The sequence below is a fragment of the Drepanopeziza brunnea genome, assembly GCF_022702325.1.
Source record: "Drepanopeziza brunnea f. sp. 'multigermtubi' strain 214-2 chromosome Unknown ctg9, whole genome shotgun sequence".
Lineage (NCBI taxonomy): Eukaryota > Fungi > Ascomycota > Leotiomycetes > Helotiales > Drepanopezizaceae > Drepanopeziza > Drepanopeziza brunnea.
This window is the reverse complement of record NW_027094072.1, coordinates 2,334,235-2,350,917: the sequence shown is the minus strand read 5'-3', so window position 1 is coordinate 2,350,917 and position 16,683 is coordinate 2,334,235. Positions and strand designations below refer to the sequence as shown.

General features: G+C 49.3%; 3 protein-coding genes across 3 annotated transcripts; all 3 read left to right on the top strand.

The window, feature by feature from the left end:
- Positions 1 to 3,368: 3,368 nt before the first annotated feature.
- On the top strand, positions 3,369 to 6,121 carry L3040_005841 (uncharacterized protein; the record flags this gene model as incomplete). The annotated part of the gene is made up of 5 exons (XM_007287842.2): positions 3,369 to 3,410; positions 3,469 to 4,094; positions 4,142 to 4,423; positions 4,477 to 5,325; positions 5,392 to 6,121. 5 exons carry the CDS (start codon positions 3,369 to 3,371, stop codon positions 6,119 to 6,121), a joined length of 2,529 nt encoding a protein of 842 aa, XP_007287904.2.
- Positions 6,122 to 7,546: 1,425 nt separating this feature from the next.
- Positions 7,547 to 9,433, top strand: L3040_005840 (uncharacterized protein; the record flags this gene model as incomplete). Its single annotated transcript, XM_007287841.1, has 1 exon — positions 7,547 to 9,433. The coding sequence occupies one exon, from the start codon at positions 7,547 to 7,549 to the stop codon at positions 9,431 to 9,433; it is 1,887 nt and encodes a 628-aa protein (XP_007287903.1).
- A 3,707-nt stretch (positions 9,434 to 13,140) lies between these two features.
- Positions 13,141 to 14,459, top strand: L3040_005839 (uncharacterized protein; the record flags this gene model as incomplete). Its single annotated transcript, XM_007287840.2, has 4 exons — positions 13,141 to 13,203; positions 13,255 to 13,930; positions 14,019 to 14,087; positions 14,146 to 14,459. 4 exons carry the CDS (start codon positions 13,141 to 13,143, stop codon positions 14,457 to 14,459), a joined length of 1,122 nt encoding a protein of 373 aa, XP_007287902.2.
- Between the last annotated feature and the right edge of the window lie 2,224 nt (positions 14,460 to 16,683).

Genomic DNA, 16,683 nt, shown 5'->3' with positions numbered 1-16,683 from the left:
ACGACGGCCCTTCTGCGCCCTGGCGGCCCTCGCGGCGTCCAGACATGGCTGGCACGCCACGTTCTGCACCCAGGTATTCTTGACGACCTTGACGCCGAAGCACTGGTGGTAGGGATCTGTGCGCGCGAAGTGGCAGTGCGAGAGGAGTTTGGAGCTCGCGTGGCCGCACATGAACTGGAAGTCTTCCCAGTCGCACATCCTATTTTTTGTATTCTTTCGTTTTATTTTTCTTCTTCTTCTTCTTCTTCTTCTCCTCCTTCGTTCTGCTGTCGAGGTTGCTTGTTAGCGAGCGAGCGGGATCTAGACTCATGGGAGGGAGATTCGAAATTTGGGCGGATGAACATGTGGGGTAAGGAGTAAGGAGCACTCACATAGGTGGTGGTACGTAGTACGAGTTTTGGGATTTTCGAGATGGATATATGGGATGAGGATGCGTTTGCACCCCCTCAGAAAACTTCCTGAGCTGTAAGTGGACCCGATAATTTATTACCCCAGGGTTTTCAAGTTCGCGATGGCGAGCGGGTAGGTTGAGATGCGTTTGGGGATGAACAAGAGTAGGGCGAAAGGAGGAGAGGTGGGTTTGCCTGCGTTCCTCTGGCCTGTGGTAGGGCGTGGTCTCGAAAGATAAAGACCGATCTCGAATTCACGATTAAAAACGAGTTGTGGGCGATTCAAGCTACCTTGATCATCTTGTCAGAGGTCTGAGATAGTGGACTGATTGAGTTCACCAATCCACGACTGGAACAGAGGAAGGCGAACTCACAAACAGAGCCAAGAGTTTCAATTACGAGCGAAGATCCTGATCTGCGACTCGGGTATACGTAGGAAACAGCAAATAGGCAAGCAAACGGAACTGGAAGATTTTGTATGAGCAAATCCCAAGCGGAAGAGGGCGTCAACTTATATTTCGAGTAGAGCAGGGTGTAGGGTAACCATGGCTTCATCCACGTCTCTGGTCTTTGTTGGAGATTTCTTCAGTGAAGATGATTTGGCTGTTCTGTTACATTTCAGAGGCTTGTAATCTGAGTGTGTTCCCTCGGTTCTGTATCCTCTCGAGGAATGTCTGCCGGAGTTGCAATTCTCGCTGCCAGTCTCCATATACTGCCATGGCACATGTATGCAGTGCTACTAGCCGAGCGGAAATGATAAGCAATGTAATGTAGCAAACATGATAATGAGAAAGGCTTTTTGTTGGTAATCGCCTCCTTATTGACAGGTCTGTGTGGAGCTCAGAAACCCAGAATTCTGGTTGTAATGGACGGCGGCGCCGAGGTGGGAGTACAAGATTGCACCGAGCAAGGTACACGACACCCAGTAAATGCTACTGAGAGGGAAGATTGATAGCCTCGAGTCGAGTCGAGCAAGTTGCAGGGTGTACTTCTGGAGCCCTCGGCCATGATCCATAGAAGAACGGAACTCAACATAACAAGATATGAGAAGTGACCGATTTATAACTAAATCCAGTGTTTGCTTGGGTGACATAAAGAGCAGCTCGGATCGCTGGACGTTGTAGTATGCAAAGGTCAACCCGATCCCGGTACTTGGGTATCCATGGTAGGACAGTAGCTTGGGGCTCCCGGCTTCTATTCCCTCTTGGTTGGGCTTGCATGAAAGAATGGCCAACGGACTGGACCATCTTCCGGAAACAGGGAGAGATGGCCCGAAATCTCTTCAATAACGGGCCGAGCCTCGGGATTCTGTACAGCTGTCACATTTGACAGACCGCCGGCCAACCGAAGCTCATCCACTCACGGGGTGAGTAACGGTCTGTGAGATGCGGCTTCGGGATTCGGGTGATCATTGATAGGATATACAGCCGCTGACCAAGGAAGAATACCCGGACTCTAACAGGATCAGTTAATTGACTGATCTCTGCTCTCCGCTGCACTCCGTCTCGTCTCGATCCTGCCTTTCTTCTGGATGATCTCCATCGCCAGATTGCAGAGAAGAACTCGGGCAATGACGGCAGCGTATTCTGGGGTCCATGAGATGCGAACGCGAACACGAAGAAAAGAGCTGAGGCTGGTGGCATCGGACGCTTGCTGCTGAACTGGCCAATGTTTATTGATGGTCGATGGCCTGTGTGTTACTGGCTGGGGAGGTACCGGAGCCACGTCCGGGAATTTGAAGTCAATGAATAACGCAAGAAGTCTGGAGATCCACGATTCATGGATCTATAAGGAAGAGGGCCCCTCGAACGGCTTTTGAGACTGTGGTATGCGAGAGAGGAAGATGCCCGAGATTGGATTGGAGAGAGTGGAATAGAGAAAGTGTGCATATAGGTATGCATGCATGCATATGAAGGGAGCAAACAATTCCGCAGATCATCAGCAACGACGCATTTTTTTTTAACCGTAAGAGTAGAAGTGGAGTAGAGTAGCGAGCGTTGTATATAGCAAAACAAATACAAGAGACGCTGACTTGAGATGCTTGCAGCCCAGGGTCGTACCTTTCAAGTGAAGTGTCATGCATTGTATATCGAGATATCCGGGATCTCGATATCAAAGCTGTTGTTGTTGTGAGCGAGGTCCACGTGATGATCATGCTCCCTCAGGAACAGACGCTGGCTTCAAATGGCTGAAGTCCAGAACCATACCTTACAATTGTCATGTATTAACTATGTATCGATATCAAAGCGGTTATGTTGTGTTGTGTTGCGAGGGAGGTCCACGTGATGATCACGCTTCCTTAGGATCTCGGCTCGCGAGCATCGCCTAGGTGTTGGATACATCTTCGCTACTTGCGATCTGTGTCTTTTGATGAGGCGGGATACAGGAAGAATATTGATTGCATTTGCATTGGATCCATTGCATTTGCATCCTCTGCTGCCTATTCCTCGGCTGTTCGCCTCACTTTCTGCCTTCCTTCTGCCTTTCCCAGGCAGGGTAACAGGAGCATTGACTCGTGGCAACCATCCTTCGTACCGGTACTCCTTTTCTCTCTATCCACAGTCTCTCAGTTTCTCATTTTCTCATTTTCTCAGTTTCTCAGGTTCTCGGTCTCTTTCATGTCTCTTATATCTGTAAGGTTGTATCTATATCTATATATGTATCTACACACATATATCGATTCCTGATCCGATGGCTTGACCGCTGTTTGTTTACTTGTTTGTCTGCTGTTTGCTGGGCCACAATCCCTCGTTTCACACGCTGCCCATCTCACTCACCGAGATCCTGGCCGTCAGCCCCTCACCCACTCACTCACTACTCAGTTCAACTCAACTCAGCCCAACTCAACTCTACTCTACTCAACCCAACTCTCTATTTTCACCAAGAGGGATTCATAACGGTTTGATCACCATTCCTGCACATATATGTATATGTATATTCTGGTTGTCCAATAGCTAATGCATATACCTCGCAGTGACCATGGCAAGCCAATCAAGTTACCAGCGCACTGGTAGTCGCCCAGTACGATAGGTCTCCAGCTGCTACATATCTTGTTCCTGTTCTGATGTTAATCAACCAGTACTTTCTTGCATTTCCCGACGCGGGACAAATGTATTCAAGGGAAATAGAACTGCTGTCCTCGCATCTCCCGCCAGCGCAACCCGTGGACAAAGATTTGCCTTCGTTGAGGAAACTGCCAGAAATGGACTATATAGGGAGTGACCCTGGGGTTTCGATGCTTCCCAATGATGGACACAGCCGGGGACCGCCCGAAAATCAGCTCCACCAGTGGTACGCAGGAAATGACGGGCCTTGGAATCCAATTACAAGGCTTATCACAGATTCAACCGCAGATTCCATGTCAAAGCAGACATTCAATCGCGATCCGAGCTCGTACTCAGGGCACTATCGTCAGCAAAATCCAGTGGAGTCATTGAATTTCCAGTTTGGAGTACCAAATTCGGATTCCGATTATGGGACGCGCCGTAGTGTCGCAAACATATCCGTGTTTACTGCGGATGTCCATGAGAGAGATCAAGATACTTATAGCTCGGTCACTTCCGTGCCCGACTTCCACTCATTCCACGGATATGGTAATAGCCGAACCTCAACCTCATGGACGTCTCCAAATTCGCACGTAGCTGAATCTCCTGCTCTTATTTGCCCTACTTGCGACAAATTCGTCAAGACAAATTCAGAACTCAAGTACGGTTCTCACTCAAATTGATACGGTACGAACTAATGAAGTACAGGAAACATGATCTACGACACCGCAGGCCTTTCATCTGTTCAGTCCCTGGATGTGCTCGTAAAGATGGCTTCAGTACCACCAACGACCTCGACAGACATATCAAAAGCAAGCACCCATCGAATATCCAGGAGAATGCATCGAATAAGAGGTTCCGTTGTCGTGTGCCGGGGTGCAAATCTAAGGAGAAAACATGGCCGCGACTGGATAATTTCAGGAGCCACCTAAAGAGAGTGCATGGAAACTGCCTGAGAAGTGGCGGTGAATTTGACGATATGGTCCGGCGGTGGGTGGAGCTGAAAGAAGGCAATATGTACGGAAGTTGCTGACAGCTAACAGCGCTGAGTTCTTTGAGAGGTCAGGTCTCCATTCGGACCAAGAGGTGATAGCCGAACAGCATCAACTTTCTGAAATCGTTCAGCCACCACAGCCTGTGATGCAGGAAAGTTTTGCCAGACGCACGAGAGCTGAATGGAATCACCCGTGCCCGGAGATTACTAATCGATTCCAAGATCTAATCGCCCCCGGGGGACTCCAATTTAATGCCTTTGAGAACCAGTCCATGGTGCTACAACACAAAGTCGCTCAATCCAAGGAGCCTCAATCCGCCACTTTCGAGCCATCGAAAGCCTTGCCGGTACTAGATCAGCTTCCAGAGAGCAGAACGACACTTACAAGCCTCGTCCTGACCCCATCCCATAATATTAACTCTTCACTCAAAGATCCCTCACAAGTCAGCCCCCCAAGCACGACAACTCTGGCTACCCAGGCCCCCGTCACAGACGCCAAGCTCACAGATGTCATCCAGCGAGCATTAGCTGGGGCCAAAATCTCAGATCCAGCCACGTCCGCTCGAGCTGCGGAGCACGAGAGGAGCAGCCTGCACAGTGGGAAAAGCTATTCCAGAGATGCATGGACCGCTAGCTCACATACGGTGACGACTTACGGAGGGGAGCCTGGTCATATTTCTGCAGATACTCCGTTTTTATATCCAATTCATGAAGACGAAGCCCAGAAGAAAGCCGGGAAAGTCTTGGAAATCATCCGCGACCAGGGATTTACCGTTGCGAAAGACCCGATACATGCTCCGGAGGTGCGGAACCGAGGATCAGCAGCGAGTAACAAAATCGGGAGCCAGGTTACGTGTAAACAGTGTGGGAAGTTCAAGGGCCGGCCTTGCGAGCTCAGGTACGGTTTCTAGCTCCCTCATTTGTTCCGAAGCCGGGGCGGACATGGCTAATGGAAATGATGTAGAAAACATCTGAAGCGACACTCGCGGCCCTACGGCTGCACATTCGCTACCTGCAGCAAGCGCTTTGGCAGCAAGAACGACTGGAAGCGCCATGAAACTAGTCAACACCGTCTCGAAGCCTGGCGCTGCGACCTTGCCGTGCCCTTCTTTCTAAACTCCTCATGCTCACAGGTCTTCTACCGTCGGCTAATCTTCCTTGAGCACCTGAAGAAACATCACGCCCTCTCCAAGGCGGAAGATTTCAAAAATAAAATAAAAACATGCAGGATGCCATTTTGGTGCGGGTTCTGCGTGAAGCTTGTGGGCTTCCATCAGACAGGGCTCGAGCCATGGGCGGAGAGATCAGATCACATCGAAGATCATTTCATGGGGCGGAAGGGGTGCGAAGCGAGGGAGATCCATGATTGGGTCCCTGATAATCCGAACGAAGGGATGGAAGATGTGATGTGTACGCCGTATTTGCTGACAGAGGAGAACGGGTCCCCGACATCTGACTCTGGGTCCGCGGTCAGCTCGCTTAGGTCTTCTCCAAGCCAAACAGGAAGCGGTACTGCGCTGCATCTCAAAAGACACGCAGATGCCGACGATATGGGCCGTCCTCCGAAGCAGCCGCGGACGAGCAAGAATCACCAGACGGTCGTTCAGATGTTTAGGTGGGTGGGTGGGGAGATAAACACGGTGGGTAGGTACTATAGTGCAGAAGTGCCAAAAGTGCAGAAAACGAAATACTAATCCCCGTCTGGGGCTTTGGCCATCATGGGAACCACGGGCTCGGATGGGATAGGATAGATAAGTCTCATGTAAGCGTAAGCGTGAGCGTTGCAAATCGAAACGTGCGTTCGCTGCATATGCATGCATGCATGCGGTTGGGCCGCGAAGTTCGTCAAAAGAGAAAAAAACCAGCTTGCTCTGATCTGCTGCCTATACCCTCCTTTCATATTTCCTGCCTGGAGTACCTACCTCGCACGATATATATGTAGGGTGGATGTTGGGTTGGCTCTGGATGGATTGTGGATGCCTGCAAGCTGGAAAGAGAGATGGAGGGAGAGAGAGAAAGGAAGAGAGAGAGAGAGAGAGACCCAGGCGCAAGCGCAGGTGCTGATACGGTGGTGATCTGGCTATAAGATTTTACAGGAGTGGAGGTCTGTATCTTGGTATATAAATATATATATATATATATTTATGCGGCTTATGTTTTGGTGGTGAGGGTGATGATAGTAATGGTGATGATAGTGGTGCACTTTCGCACCACCGGTCATGAGATGTGAGGCTCTGCTGTCTTATCTCGTCTTGCATCCTGTCTCGATCTTAAATAGACGCATAGTATCGCATGTCATCGGATTGCATTTGGAAATGGGCGGGTGGAGGGGAGGCCGACCCGATCTGGCGCATGGAGGATGAGGATGAGGATGAGCTGATAGAGGCTTTAATTAGGCGATGGGACTCAATATCCCTCTTCCCTCTCCCTCCCCCCCTCTCTCTGATTTAAATATCGCAAATTCTGCTTGATTAGAAGTTGAGGGAGATACGATACTTGAGTTAGTTAAACAAATAGCAGCCCACCTAGGAAAGAAGCCGGAACGAAAAGACTGCGCCGCCACTGCCACCGCCACCGACCTCACCTGCTTACTTACTTATATATTCCTACAGCTTCGCCCCTTTGCTGTGCTGTGCTTCTTGTTTCATATATATGTATATATTATATAAGGTATATATACATTATTCTTGATGTAAAAGCTGGGCCGAAGAGCGAAGAGACGGCCTGCTGTGTACGACAGACCGATAAACTGAACCCACTTGGATATACCTGAGACTCGCCTGTCTACATTTATATGTATTTATCTATAGAATCTATTTGTTAAGTATGTACATTTATGTTTATATAAGCATAATTGCTCTCTCCTTCCTTGTTGGGCCACCGACGGTAGCCAGTTGGCTGCGCCTTTGCTGATACACGACAGATGGGCATCGAAATCAGAGCAAACATCCAGAATATACGAATTCCTCGACTTGGGTGTACTTGATTTGCACCTTTACCAGAACTCACTTCAGTTTCATTCCGATTCTTGTCGTCATTTATTCCTTCACCTTTGCTCTGCCTGCTCTGACATCGTTCTTCACCTTCATATCCTTGCACCCTTAGACTTTACACGAGGCATGGCTCTTGATATGATCGATATGTCTTTCGCCGTCGACCAACCTCGCTCCTTCAACAACAACAACAACAACAACTTCTTGGACGACCAGTACCTCGACGACGACGACCAAGACCACCTTGCGGGCATCGATACCCATACAGCCATGGACACTCATACAGCCATGGACTGGGCCAGCAACATCGACCCGTCCTTGAACGATCTCTCCTCTTTCCAGAACAGGAGCCAAGGACAACAACCTCCCTGGCCGTACCAAGTCGAAGTCGCGCAGCAGCAACAACAACATCAAAATCAACATCAAGAACAAAGCCATCATCATCCAGCTATGGAGCGATTTGTGAGCGAGCCAGATCGGGCGCTCTTCACAGCCCCGAATCTCTCTCGGAACACCATGCCGCACCCTTCATCCCCCGTGTCGTCGCCTCTTTACCCATTATACCCAAGAATAGCCTCACCCTCGCCATCACAAGGACTGTTCTCGACCTGTGGAAGCGGAAGTGCGCAGAGTCCTCAGACAGAGCCAGAGTACATTCTTGACAATCAACACTTTGGAATGGATAGCTACTACCGTCTCCCCCAGACGCATTATCAGTTCCACTCTGTTCCTCGGCCAGGCGGACATCCTCACGTCAGCATGAACCAAGTACAGACCTTTGCCGACCTAGAAGACGCCTTGTACGAGAACGAGCCGGGTCTAGGTAATATGGCCCTCAACGCCAGGGGAATGGACCGTCAACACTACGCGATCCAACCACACATGCAGCTCGCAGGTGATGTGCAAGCCTTCCGCTACCCCTCGGACGAAGGCCTCGGCGCCCCTATTCAAGACTCGGTCTCCCCCAGACCCGTATTCCTCAACAACGACAGCCCAACCTCCGAGATTGACGCTGACTTCTACTCTATCACCGACGACGACCCCAACATCCCGGATGCCGACTCCCCAGCTTCACAGGACCAAGAATACACCCCCAGCTCCTCACGAACCCGCAAGCGCGCTCTCACTTCCAGATCTCGCGCCGCTCACCAAAAACGCAATAACCGGGTCTCCAGGCCTCCACCTAAGGCCAAGGGCCAAGTCTCCTGCAGATACTGCTCACACTCGCAGTTCAGGGACGCCACCGCCCTACAGCGTCACGTCGCTGAGGCACACGCCCGCGCCTTCGTCTGCGTATTCGGGTTCGCTGGCTGCAGCGCGACATTCGCAAGCAAGAACGAATGGAAGCGCCATGTCAGCTCGCAGCACCTCAACCTCACGGCCTGGGTATGCGATCTAGGCAGCTGTGGGAAGGCGCCTGCGCAAAGCCACAATAGCCCTGCGAGCGGTGGTGTTGACGTTGGCGGAACTGGCATTGGGAATGCGCATGGCAACAGGATGAACAGGAGCAGCGAGTTCAACCGCAAAGACCTGTTCACGCAGCACCTGCGACGCATACACGCCCCGGCCTCGGTGAAGCGCAAGAAGAGCGGCAGCGACCCGGTCTGGGAGGAGCAGATCAAGCTGCTGCAAGACGCTTGCGTGGTCCAGAAGCGGCAGGCGCCGCAGAACTTGGGATGTCCCGTGCGCGGGTGCGGCGTGCTGTTCAAGGGCGCGGCGTGTTGGGACGATCGCATGGAGCACGTTGGCAAGCATCTGGAGAACGCCGCGGCGAGATCCAATAGTGGTGATGGCAGTAGTGAGCAGGCTGAGGTTGTCGATCACAGCGCTGATGAGCTGCTTGTGCATTGGGCTTTGAAAGAGCGTGTGGTGGAGTATCAAGTTGGGCAATTCGTTCTCTGCGGCGGCGGCGGCGGCGGTGGTGCGCACCACCCACCATTGTTGTCGTCTCCGAGGCGCCAGCGAATTATTCACGAGCAGGATGATCAGGATGCTGAGTTTGAGGATGATTGAGCCCCTTCTCCGGATATCTCATCTCTCATCTCTCGTCTTCTTCTGTCTTGTTACGCCAGCCAACTCCTCCGACTTCACTTCTGCCGTAACAGTAACAGCTCTTCCGACTTTTCCTCTATACAGTACCACTGTACCAACTCTTCCGACTTCACCATCATATTCCCGTCCCATCCCGACGATAGATCTGATCTGATCTGCTCTGCCCTGGTCTAATCTGGTATTCCATCCCATCCCATTTCCCACTTTTTTGCATACCTATCTACCTGGGCTTACCTTACTCACTCACCAGCTCTACCCATCTAACTCCCTTTTTTATGACCTTCTCGTCCGACTTGTCCTCACGCGGCGCATACGAATACTAGAGCCATGTGCTCTATCAAATCGGCTATGGCTATGGATATGTAGGGAAGGCCAGACGCGATTAGGGAGAATGCAAGCAAGAAAGCAAGCGTATTGAAGGCTGGCAGGGAATCTCTTTTTTTCTTCCTTTGTTGGCTCTTGGTTTTTGTGCCTTGGCTTTTGTGCCTTCCTGATGATGGTGATGATGATATGCTAGGAAGCGGACGATGATTATGGATAAATGGATAAATGGATGAATGGACTGATGGATGAATGAACTGACTGATAAATGGATAGTTGAAAGAACAGATGCAAGATCAATAAACAAACAAACCCACGCACTGAGCTTCTCCCTATCTAGCCTTTTCGTATACACTCAGCCAATCCAATCCAGCCAACCCATCCACTCACTCCAATCACTCACTTCAACGTATACCATACCATACAATCCAGTCCAGAAACCACCGCAATCAAATCAAAACCAAACGTCAGCAAACCCCTAAATCAATCAATAAAAGATATTCGCCAAAGTGATAGATGCTTACTTAGCGTCTGCTTTCTCACCGCTTCCAAGCATCACCTATCATCAGAAGAGTATCAAAATTCAAAGCCTAAAATCTGAAGGAAAGGTCTACGGAAACAGTGAATACTAGAGCCTCCGCGGTCAACGCGATTGCTGGCACCAATATTCGGTAGGTGCGAACCGCGTTTATCCTACTACTTCACGCTATGGTGAACTTTAACGGTGTGGGATGAGAGGGTTCTGCGAAACCTACCTACTTACCTACCTACTGTCCTTTCTCCTTGGGTTTTGATGAGTTGATGAGTTAGTTAGGGGTTGCTTTTTGATATGTGTATCTGATCTGGAGACTGAAATACACCTGCGATTAGTTGACGCTTTGCAGTGCGTACCTGATTTAAGTCTGGCGAGTTTTTTTTAGAAGGGGGAGGAGGAGGAGTCTGATCTACTTGCGCGATCTGTGCCTACTTAATCTGAGCCTAGTTACTTACCTACTTGAAAGGTAAAGAAAAAAAAAAGAAAAAAAAAAGCGGGCCAGCTAAGCTTAAGACGTCCCTGGCAGTATAAAGAGCCGTTTTCTATACCGAACTCCTCCTTTTGTTATGATATGGTGATAAGAGGAACGATAAACATGCTGTGTAGCTTTACCCGCTACTCCTTCGTAAGCCGAAAAATGAAGTCATAGGGGGAAAAAACCAGCCCTGCTGCAGGGTATAGATAGATTACTCCGTAGATGAGTGAGCTTTCCGGCCGACAATATGCATGCTTACCATCCACCAGTGAGTGGATCACCGGAAAGCTTTTTTTCGTACCTTAGGACCAGGGAGAGAATTGGTGTGTGCTACTGCAGTGCAATCGTCTGCTACGTTACACTAGGTGACAGGGCGAAAAGCTCGTGGTCTTGATAGACGGCTGTGATCTCCGATGCGCGATCCTAGGAAGGTGATGTGATGTGGTGTGATGTGATGTGATGTGATAGTGATGTATCGAACTGAGGGCTCATTTCCACGTCGACGGTCGCACGAACTTCATCGTTTTGAAATGTGAATGACTTTGCTGTGATACCTGACGAGAAGGGGGAGACCCTACTTTGGAAATTCGGGGCGGCATAGGTCGAGCCTCGCCGTGCCATGGACTAGATTCGTTCATCCGATATAGACATCGATACGGGAGCATGCGCGGCATAGATTGAATAGATACGATATATATAAACTAGAGGTAGACCTTGGAAGCCGTTTCTTCGTAATTCTCTCTTTTAGTTGCCCCAGAACACGTCCACGGAATAAGTCATTTAAGGGAGACGGTAAAGCAAGCAATTCTTGGTCACTTTTAATATGATGAAAGGAAAAGCAGGCGCTGGATCTGAGATAAGTTTCGGAAAATTTGTTATAGCCCGAGGGCTTCCATAATTGGTTCTACGAAAAGAAGAACACGGGACATCGGAGGGTCAATAGATTCGGGGCCCACGTGGCGAGGTGTGTTTCTCTCTCAAGAAGCCGGAACTGCTTTCCTCTCGGCAGCTTGCACTCTCCCTAATCACGTTTACGAGCCTGACCCATGAGAAGCGGAAGACGATCCACCGAGAAAGAACATTCGAGTGAGCAGAACCCGGTCGGCCCCAGGTTCCGAACTCGTCGAAATATTCGGTACGAGATTTCAATTCAGAGTAAACAAACGAGGACAGGACGTCGATAGGGTCGGGTGAGTACATCTGCGCTAAGGTAATGCAGTAAAAAAAGAGTAGCTTGCGACAGGGCAGTGATCGACAACTCTGATGGGTCCGGGAAGACATCCCGATGCCTGCATAAAGCCTCGACCAGGGCTCTAGTGATCTTTTTCAGCTCCCCATATGAATCATTCGCTGGGTTCTATTATCTTAAGAGCTCTCTTATAGAAAACCTTGCAATACAGAATAATAGACGGAGAAGTCATGATAGAAACGTTGGCGGGGTTGAAGAAGCATCCGCAGACACGCATATCCACACTATTCACACTATTTGGCGTGGTTGGCGCAGGTACGAACATGCTAGGCACGACGATTATCTCTTCCCTGCCGGTCAGGGACGGGCTCGGTAAACGTTGAGCCAGGGCTTCAGACTTCTGAATCTCTTCGCTGGGTGATTGAATCCGTCCAGTCCAGCTTCAAGCTTTGGATTACAGCTTGGCGGTTTTTTCAGGATCCTACGAGCATTTTGATGCAGTGGCGCGGTTATACGATCTGCTGCCACTGTTGTACACCCTCAAAATATGTGTATTCATTGGTTTGTTGACATGAGCCTGGACTATCTGTATCGTTGCGACGTCGATCTCTCTGTTCCTGGCATATATGCGATTGAGCATATCCGACATCATTTTCCCACCTTTTGAATCAAGCTTAGCTTTAACGCCATTCTCTTTCGATTTTAGCTACGACGTTACATTCACGCACATAGTATGCATTGATCCAGTGGCCGGGCGCTTAGTATATACCATTTTCGTTATAGCTAACCGAGGAGGAGGGAAAGCTCTTCTCTTTCCGAGCCGACGGCCTATGATTCGATCTCTGGTCCGCACCTATGTCCCTGGCCATGCGCCTCTAATCTGCAGTATCCAAAGACGAACATCCCGCGTGTGAAGCATATCCACTGCCTCTGCGTGGAAGTCAAGAGGCACACCTTGACGCAGATAATAATACCCATTATATTTGAACCTCGTATCCGCCCTGTATTTTTCCACCGGCTCATTCAACGTTTTGTCGAAGATAATTCGTATCCCAGTCTATCGTTTTCTATCAATATTGTCATTCGTTTCAAACACGGTCCCTCGCTCTACGTCCTCGAATTGTCCAAGCTCTTATCTGACCATCAACATGCGTGGAGTCTACATAGGAGCGTTGCTCTCAACTGTCAATGCCTGGTCATACCCGGATTGCGTAGGCTATTCTCTGGCTTGTAAAAACTTCTTCAGACTGACAGGATTATAGGACCCTGACAACTGTTACAGAAACCTCGCCGATGCTCGCTTCACTGATGTTATTGCGCCCTTCTGTGTCGAGTATCTTGCTGGATCAATAAGTGAAATTCCCGCCAACTACGCAAACTGTGAACCTGTTCCTTTGAGCTCGGCTTGTAGCTGTATCACCTACACAGCAACTCATTTGTCATCGACAGCATCCTCCGTAACTTCAGAGCCGACAAGTGCTCCATACGTGACCACTGCTGAGACAACATCAAGCTCTTCGCCCGAATACACGAGCTCCAGCTCCAGCTATGAAGCTACCATCACGCCGAGCTCATCTCATGAGTACACCAGCTCTAGCCATGATGCCACTGTTACCTCGAGCTCTGCAGCTTCATACACCCCGTCTTCTTCTTTTGAGACCTCAGTCTCGAGCTCTGAGCACCCAACTTACCAACCAAGCATCAGTTTCGAGTACCCGATTCACACGACCAGGTCTGAGCATCCAGTCTACACGACCCCAGTCTCAACATCAAACGCTAGCGCTGTGTATCCAACTTATTCCCCCAGCTCCCCTCCAGTCTACATCACCACAACAGAGACTTACAAGACTTACACTACCTACTGCCCCGAGGCTACTACCGTGACCTACGGAACGCAGACTTACACCGTCTCAAAGCCAACAACTTTGACAGTGACTGGTAAGTAAAACCCTCGTTTTGGAAGCGAGCCTTCCTCACCACTTCTCAACTCCGGACTTCCTGTGAGAAATATACTAACAGCCCTCAGACTGCACCATTACCGCCACATATCCGGGGACCACGACTACAGTCATTGTGGGCACCACGACTACATACTGTGCGTATCTAATTTGTCCCATCAATCTTTCTTGCGGGTGCTAATCTCATAAATGCAGGCCCAGCCCCAACAACCCTTACAATCGGCATGTCTACATACCCCATCACTACACCAGGCACCGTGACCTATCCAATCTACAGCACAACTATCATTCCCATCATCCCTGTCACGTCTCACTCAGCGACTCCGACCTCAAGTTACCCAGTGGCTCCCGTCACTACCGACGAACCAACCACTCCAGGAACAGTCATCGTTCCCTCCAAGACCTCCACCTCACCTGGTATCGAAGTCACTGCCGCCGCTGGACGCCTCACCAGCGGTCTCGAGATGGTGGCCGCAGGTCTCGGCGCAGCTGCCCTTGCTCTCCTATAGATGGCATGTTCGAGATCCTTCCCGACGTGGCGTCTCGAATTGTCAACTACTAAGCCCTATCAAGTAAGTTCTATAACATACGAATACATGACATATATCCTGTTCCAGATTAGCGAATTGAAAACTCGATATGACAAGTCTTCCTGGGCGCAGATCCTCGGAACGTCGATATATTTATTTTCTTTCTTTCTCTTTTTTGGTTTCTACACCTTGGGACTTTCTTGTTTCGTGACCGCCCTCTCTCTCTCTCTCTCTCTCTCTCTCCTCTTCTATAGATACATCTTCGCTGCACGCCTCCAACCAAATCAAATCCACCCACCAATATATCTACATACCCATACCAGCTATCCGGTAACACCTGTCGCCGTCTCGATAATCGCTTTTTTTTTTTCTCGGCGGGCTCAGTCCGACGTATATATCGTCGCTATGCAATGCATATAGCGCGGACGCCTTTGTTGTACCACCCACACTCATCCCCTCCCTGCGCAAGCCATAACCATACAAGGCCGTCGTCAACTCAAGCCTTCGGGGCCTGAGACAGGATCGGGGGATACAGAATTCTGTCCGATAAAGGTCGCGGAAGACGGTCTGAACAGCTCGCTGGCAGTCATGTCCCCAGCTTTTAAAAGGAAATGTCGAGACGGGTGAGATACAAGACCAAATGCTTTGACTATCGGAGAAATATACAAAATTTTCTTGGAGTCGGCAGTCTTTGCGAAATTATATATATATATATATTTTTTTTTGAAGGGGGGGTATTATCAAGTCGGATCAGAGCCTATGCCTTGACGCAATGATCCAGCATGAGCTCTTCAGAATCAAACCTAACTTCCCATTATGGTTCTAGAAAGTGGTAGCTCGGGAAGCACAGAAGACGAATTGTTTTTTTTGATTTGAATCAGAAAAAAAAAAAAAAAAAAAAAAAAGTGGTCACGTGGACGATCTTAGCCGCTACCTGCTGGGCGCCCCAGGAGTCCCAGTAATTTACATACCGTCCTCTATCGACTTACTTCGATGACAGAAATCCATCACCAAGAACTCTCTCGAAGAATCAACATCGACCTTGAAAAGGCCTCGCTCAAATTAATTCTGGAGTGATATTTCAAAGTCAATCAATCGTAAGATTCGCTGATACGCCTCGATCAGGGAGGGGACCGGTATATCTAATCGACTAGTACCATAAAAAACCCATCATATCAATCCGACATTTCACCGCTTTGAGACCAGGCAGAGTAGGAGAAGGCAGCAAAATATCCATTCACCATTCCCGTACCGGTGTTCTTGACAGCCTCCGGAAATCCATCAGTCAATCAATCGTCTTCTGAGCGTGTCGAAATCCTTGGCTTGGTTTGACCGGTCGTTGGCTGCACTTGATTATCGTCCCGTCGCAGATTCTCGGTACTGTTGCCGGGAAGCGGGAAAGCATAGCAACATTCGAATCGAGCCAGCTTTATTTCGCGATCCGGTGTGTCAAGGACTGGTCTACTCTACGGGATTGATACAGATATCAGTATGAGATCGCGCGATCCTTACTTAGTAGGTGGATGTGGAAAGCTTTTTATGCCGTGGTATTATATTACTTGTCTTGCATCTACCTATGTGTCTGGAGCAAGCTCTTACAAAAAAGCGCTTTGTATTCTTTACGACGTTTTTGTATCGAATATCTCTCTTTATCTTGATGGCGGTTTTTTTTTTTCGACGGAGCTATCTTTCAGCCTTTGTACGGAGAATCTGTGGTTGCCGCATGCGGTCATGTCTATACAGACCGAGTCTGGATATTAGATACGGATGGAGAAAATATCTTCAGGGTAAAATGTGCTAGGAATTAAAAAGACAGCTGGCCACGTCTGCGACGCGAAACGGATGGCAAAAGGAAACACGCGTTTTTTCCCCTGTCTACCCCATATTGGGGATACCCCCCCCCCCTATAAAGAAGCAAAGACATGACCGATGAGAAATTCAACTATTATTTTCTTAGCCAGATTATCCATATCGAAGCTTGGGACGAAGAGGCGATCCTAAGGATCAAGGTAATCAATTATCAACACGGCTAGTGTACAGCACGCATTACACGATTTAGTATCGAAGTACGAGTTACATCACGGAGTATGTCTGGCTGGATAAAGCAGTGGCAGGATGTGAAGAGTACGTTAATTAGGGCTGCGTCAGGGAAAGGTTGGATTGCCGGGTTTGAGGCAACGGGGACGGAGGTAGATGATCGGGA